Source organism: Nothoprocta perdicaria, unplaced genomic scaffold (genome assembly GCF_003342845.1).
Source record: "Nothoprocta perdicaria isolate Ctin4 unplaced genomic scaffold, notPer1 scaffold_450, whole genome shotgun sequence".
In the NCBI taxonomy this organism is placed as follows: Eukaryota; Metazoa; Chordata; class Aves; order Tinamiformes; family Tinamidae; genus Nothoprocta; species Nothoprocta perdicaria.
This window is the reverse complement of record NW_020455700.1, coordinates 179,368-184,920: the sequence shown is the minus strand read 5'-3', so window position 1 is coordinate 184,920 and position 5,553 is coordinate 179,368. Positions and strand designations below refer to the sequence as shown.

Sequence of the window (5,553 nt, the reverse complement as noted above, 5' to 3'; positions counted from 1 at the left end):
CGGCCGCGCCACCCGCCAGAAGATCATCATCAAGCAGAGTGTGCCGGCCACCTGAGCAGCCCCCGCGCTCGGCGGCCTTCATGCCGAGGCCGCTCGGCCTCCCCGGGCGCGGGTTTGTTGCTTCTATTTATCTATTTTGTATGGTTTTTATGTGAAGAGGGGCCGCGTCGCAGCTGTCTAATAAAGCCGAGCTCTGTGCATGGGTCCTCTAGGCTCTAAGCAGCGCCTGCGCGGGGGGTGCCTATGGAAAACCAAGGGGTGCGCCCGCTTTTCCCGGATTCTGGAAGGAGCCGGGGTCGGTCCCGGTGCCGTGGCACGGTGGCAGCACCCGCTCCCTGCTGCTCCTTGGCTCCCGCGGGATCAAGCGTCACCCTGAACCCCCGAGCAGGAGGGGTAACGTCCCCCCGGTGGGGGCGGCTCCGTGGGGAGCAGCGGGAGGCTCCCGGCGCCGCGGGGCGGCCCCCCCGTCCCCGGCGGGGCCCCGCGGGGCGCTGGCCGGGCGCGATAGCGCCCAGGGGATATGTGATCTCGCCCCTCCCCGGCGCCGCGCCGAATAAAACGCTGAGCTCACGGGCGCGCGGCCGCTGGCCTGGCCGAGCCGCGGCGCCGCCCCGCGCAGCGCCGAGGTGGGGGACGCGCGGGGGGGGCGCTGGGGGGTGCTGCCATGGGCCCCCGCGGTGGTGGCTGTTTGGGGGGGCCCTGCGTGCGCCCCCTCCTTGCGGAGCGGCCCGCGGTGGCCTCGGGTGTCCCCAAGGAGGGGGGCGCAGGGGGCAGGGGGGTGTGGGGCACACGCTGCAGGGGACACGGGGGGCTCTGGGCTCCCAAAAGGTGCCCCCATGGGCTGCAGTGTGGGGGGGGACGCTCAGGTCCCCATGGGGCACCGTGCAGTCCAGCCTGGATTCCCCCCAGAGACAGGGGATGTTGGGGGGGGGGAGGGACTTTGGGGGGTGCCCCCAGCCTTGGGGACCCTCCTGTGATCTGCTCACCCCTCCCGGTTTCCCCCCCCTCCAGGCCCCCCCTGGGCGCCACCATGACGTCCTACCGGCAGGAGCTGGAGAAGTACCGGGACATCGACGAGGACAAGATCCTGCAGGAGCTCTCGGCCGAGGAGCTGGCGCAGCTCGACCTGGAGCTGCTCGAGATGGACCCCGAGGTGGGGCCCGTCCCTTGGCCGGAGCGGGGCAGCGAGGTGACCCCCACGTCGYGGTGACACCCACGGGTGCCCCCAGAACGTGATGCTGCCCGCGGGGCTACGGCAGCGCGACCAGACACACAAGAGCCCCACGGGGCCGCTGGACCGCGCGGCCCTGCTGCAGCACCTGGAGAAGCAGGCGCTGGAGGCCGGCGAGCGCGACGACCTGGTGCCCTTCACCGGCGAGAAGAGAGGTCTGGGGACACGAGGGACAGGGGGGACACGGGGGACAGGGGGGACGCGGGGGACACGGGGGACGCGGGGCGCCGGGCCCCGCGGTGCGGGTATATTTAGCTCGGCTCAGATGTCCCGGGTGAGCTGGGTCCCCGCCAGCCCCGGCCATGGCCACCGTGGCGGGCAGTGTCACCCCGGCGCGGGCGGGCAGCAATGTCACTGCTGCAGGTGGCACCGGGCGGCGTGGGGTGTCCCATGGTGGTGGCACGAGGCTGTGCGGGGTCATTGGGCAGCGTGGGATGGCACTGGGCACTCTGGGGTGTCCCACAGTGGTGGCACGAGGCTGTGCGGGTGTCATTGGGCAGTGTGGAGTCTCCCACGGTGGTGGCACGAGGCTGGGTGGGTGTCATTGGGCAGTGTGGGGTGTTATTGGGCACTCTGGGGTGTCCCATGGTGGTGGCATGAGGCTGTGCGGGGTCATTGGGCAGCGTGGGATGGCACTGGGTGCTCTGGGATGTCGCACAGTGGTGGCACGAGGCTGTGCGGGGTCATTGGGCAGTGTGGAGTCTCCCACGGTGGTGGCACGAGGCTGGGTGGGTGTCATTGGGCAGTGTGGGGTGTTATTGGGCACTCTGGGGTGTCCCATGGTGGTGGCACGAGGCTGTGCGGGGTCATTGGGCAGCGTGGGATGGCACTGGGCACTCTGGGGTGTCCCACAGTGGTGACACAAGGCTGTGCGGGGTCATTGGGCAGTGTGGAGTCTCCCACGGTGGTGGCACGAGGCTGGGTGGGTGTCATTGGGCAGTGTGGGGTGTTATTGGGCACTCTGGGGTGTCCCATGGTGGTGGCACGAGGCTGTGCGGGGTCATTGGGCAGCATGGGGTGGCACTGGGCACTCTGGGGTGTCCCATGGCGGTGGCACGAGGCCACCCGCCCAGGTGACCCCCCCGTGCCCAGGGAAGCCCTTCGTGCCCAAGGCGCCGGCGCAGGAGGTGCCGCGCGAGGAGCAGGTGACGCTGGAGCCCGAGCTGGAGGAGGCGCTGGCCAACGCCACCGAGGCCGAGATGTGTGACATCGCAGGTGGGCCCTGGGGACAGTGGGGCCCTCTGGACCACAACTGGGACCTTTGGGGACAACTGGGGCCCTCCAAGTCACCACCGGGGACCCTGGGGACAATTGGGGCCCTCCGAGCCACGACTGGGACCCTGGGCACCGCCGGGGATCCCTGGGACACCCGTGGCCAGGCCGGGGCGGGTCCTGGGGACAACGGGGACAAGGGGTGGCAGCCGTGCCCGTCCCGCAGCCATCCTGGGCATGTACACGCTCATGAGCAACAAGCAGTACTACGACGCGCTCTGCAGCGGCACCATCTCCAACACGGAGGGCATCAACAGTGAGTGGGGGCAGCGCGGGGCGCGGGGTGTTGGGGGGCAGCGGGGGGGCCCCGCGGACGCCGCCGTCGCCCCCAGGTGTGGTGAAGCCGGACAAGTACAAGCCGGTGCCGGACGAGCCGCCCAACCCCACGGACGCGCAGGAGACGCTGCGGCGCATCCGGGCGGACGACGGCGCCCTGCAGGACGTCAACCTCAACAACATCAAGGTGCGCGCGGGGGGCGCCCCGGGGGCCCTGCCCATCCGCGGGCGGCCGCGGAGGGGCCCCCGCTGTCCCCAGGCTGTTCCAGCCCCGCGGCCTCCCTGCTGTCCTGCTCCCCCGCGGTGACACGGCCACGGGGTGGTCCTTGGAGGGCCTCTTGTGTCCCCATGGGGCAGCTCCGTGTCCCCAGGGCACAGGGAGCAGCCTCTGGGTGTCCCTCGGACACCCCTCCCCAGGCGGGGGTGGCCCTGGGGTGGCCCCAGGACGCTGCTCTCCCCTTTAGGGTCCCCCAAGGTGGCAGCTGCCACCCTGGAGGCTCCTCAAGGGGCTGCTCCCTGTCTCCAGGCCATGGGACATCCCATGGAGCAGCCACCCAGGGCCAGTTTTCCTGGGGGCAACTGCTTCCCTTGGCCCAAACCTGCTTGCCCGCTCCTCCATCCTCATCCTYGGGGACACCTGTATCCCCTTGGGACCTCCTGCGTGTCCTCGGGAACGTCCCCTGGGGGCCACGGCCGTGGCCTCGGTGACGCCGCCGTGCTCCCGCGCCAGGACATTCCCATCTCCACRCTGAAGGACATCTGCGAGGCCATGAAAACCAACACGCACGTGAGGAAGCTCAGCCTGGTGGCAACCCGCAGCAACGACCCTGTGGCCACCGTGAGTGCAGGCTCTCCTCCGCCGTGTCCCCAAACGCGTCCCCCTCCACCAGCTCCGCGCTGGCCGCCCATGGGACACTCCTGTCCCCAGGGATGGGGAGGTGGCACCCCGAGGTGGCCCCCCAAAGTGACCCGCGGCCCTCGCAGGCCGTGGCCGAGATGCTCATGGAGAACAAGACCCTGCAGAGCCTCAACATCGAGTCCAACTTCATCACCAGCGCCGGCATGATGAGCATCATCAAGGCCATGTACAAGAACAGCACCCTCAGCGAGCTCAAGGTGGACAACCAGGTAGGGACGGGCACCCATGGGTGCTGCTCGGCGGCTCCCGTGGGCGCGGGGAGGGGTTGGGGGACCCCGGTTCACTGGTGTCCGCAGTGCCAGCGCCTCGGGGACACGGTGGAGATGGAGATGGCCACCATGCTGGAGCAGTGTCCCTCCGTGCTCCGCTTCGGCTACCACTTCACGCAGCAGGGCCCGCGGGCCCGGGCGGCCAGCGCCATCACCAGGAACAACGAGCTCCGTGAGTGCCCCGGCGCCCGGAACCGCCGCCGGGAGGGAAAACCGGGCAGCGGGAGGGAAAAACCGGGCAGCGGGAGGGAAAACCGGGGAGCGGGAGGGCATCCCCCTTGCCAACCCACGTCTCCTGCTGTGCTGCAGGTCGCAAGCAGAAGAAATCCTGAGCTTTCCGGACGCTCCGGGCGCTGGCACCGCGGTGGGAACAAGGCCGGGTTTCCGCTCCCACCGCGCGGAGCCTCCGGGAATAAAGAGCACGGAGCGGCTGGGGGTTCTGCTGGCGCCCGYGGGGAGCCCTGTGGCTGAGCTGGGGGGGGCAGCCTGGTTTTGGGGCCCCCCCGGCAGCCTCACGGGGGGACGGGYGCCCGTGACGCAGGCCCGGAGCTGCCAGGCTCCGCGCTCGGGTATTTATACCCGGGGATTGGGTTACAGGAGCCGGGTCGGGGGGGCACCGGGTGTCCCCGGGCACGGAGCCACTTGCCGGGGCTCGGGGGGGCCGCAGAGGTGCCGGGGGSGGGGAGAAGGGGGGACACGAGGATCCCGGGAGCGCCCTGGCACCCGGCCCACCTACTACAGCCAGGGGTAAATCCCAGTGTCCCGGTGAAACAGCAGCCCGGGCGGAGGTGCCGGGAGCGCGCGGGGCCGCCCGGGATCGGGGCGTGCGGCAGTGCATGGGGCACCTCAGGGTGCTGGGAAGGGTCAGCACCGGCCCCGGGGGGGCACCCACGGGAGCCAGGGGCTGGAGGGCGGCGCGGGGGGACAGGGAAGGTGTTTGCCAAGCGCCCGGGACAGCTGCGACAGGAGGAGGAGGAGGAGGAGGAGGAGGGAACACGGTGGCACCGTCCCCAAAGGGCACGACCCGCGGGCACCTGCCAGCGGGCAGAAACCAGAGCACGACTTGGGCCAGACGGAGCTGCCGCCCCGGCCGCGCTGTGCCCCGCCGCCAGGGCACCCCAACAACAGGCGGCACTGGGGGTCGCATTGTGACAAGAGCCCCCAACACCCCAAAATTCCTCCCCGCGCCGCTCACCAAAAGAAGCCACCACATCTGTGGGCTGGGTCTCTATTAACACGGAGCTTGTGGGGGGCTGGGGGCCGCGCCGGGGCCCGGCGGCAGCCCGGGGGGCTCGTCCTCGTCCGAGTCGAACTCGGCGTTCTCGTCCTTCACCCACTTGCCGGCGCCGTCCGGGATCCAGCCGGCGCTGAGGACACACGGCGGGGACGGTGACACGGGGCCACTGAAGGGGGGACCCCGCAACCGAGGGCCGCGCTCACCTGCGCAGCTGCAGGTACCGCTCCAGGGCCTGGCTCCTGGGGGTGCCGAGGGCCCCGCGCTGCCCCCCGGGCGCTTTCCCTTTGCTGCCGGTCCGGGCCGCGGCGCGGGAGCTGGCGGGGCGCGCGGGCGGGCTCGGCGTCGCCGC

The 5,553-nt window shown here is 71.1% G+C and overlaps 3 protein-coding genes across 3 annotated transcripts in view; 2 read left to right on the top strand and 1 right to left on the bottom strand.

The window, feature by feature from the left end:
- The window catches only part of VPS72 (vacuolar protein sorting 72 homolog), a 6,936-nt gene extending 6,881 nt beyond the window's left edge, over nucleotides 1-55 (top strand). Inside the window, exon 8 of the mRNA XM_026046630.1 lies at nucleotides 20-55. Within this exon, the coding sequence (XP_025902415.1) occupies nucleotides 20-55 (36 nt within the window). The remainder of the gene's footprint in view (nucleotides 1-19) is intronic.
- On the top strand, nucleotides 7-4,315 carry TMOD4 (tropomodulin 4). The gene is made up of 10 exons (XM_026046637.1): nucleotides 7-112; nucleotides 1,012-1,153; nucleotides 1,230-1,386; nucleotides 2,324-2,446; nucleotides 2,670-2,759; nucleotides 2,836-2,966; nucleotides 3,510-3,617; nucleotides 3,764-3,907; nucleotides 3,995-4,139; nucleotides 4,277-4,315. Exons 1-10 carry the CDS (start codon nucleotides 81-83, stop codon nucleotides 4,297-4,299), a joined length of 1,095 nt encoding a protein of 364 aa, XP_025902422.1. The 5' UTR covers nucleotides 7-80; the 3' UTR covers nucleotides 4,300-4,315.
- An 883-nt stretch (nucleotides 4,316-5,198) lies between these two features.
- Nucleotides 5,199-5,553, bottom strand: part of SCNM1 (sodium channel modifier 1) — a 3,598-nt gene continuing 3,243 nt past the window's right edge. The window contains exons 7-8 of the mRNA XM_026046629.1: nucleotides 5,408-5,466; nucleotides 5,199-5,334 (exon numbers count right to left, since the gene is read on the bottom strand). Coding sequence (XP_025902414.1) covers nucleotides 5,199-5,334; nucleotides 5,408-5,466 — 195 coding nt within the window. The remainder of the gene's footprint in view (nucleotides 5,335-5,407; nucleotides 5,467-5,553) is intronic.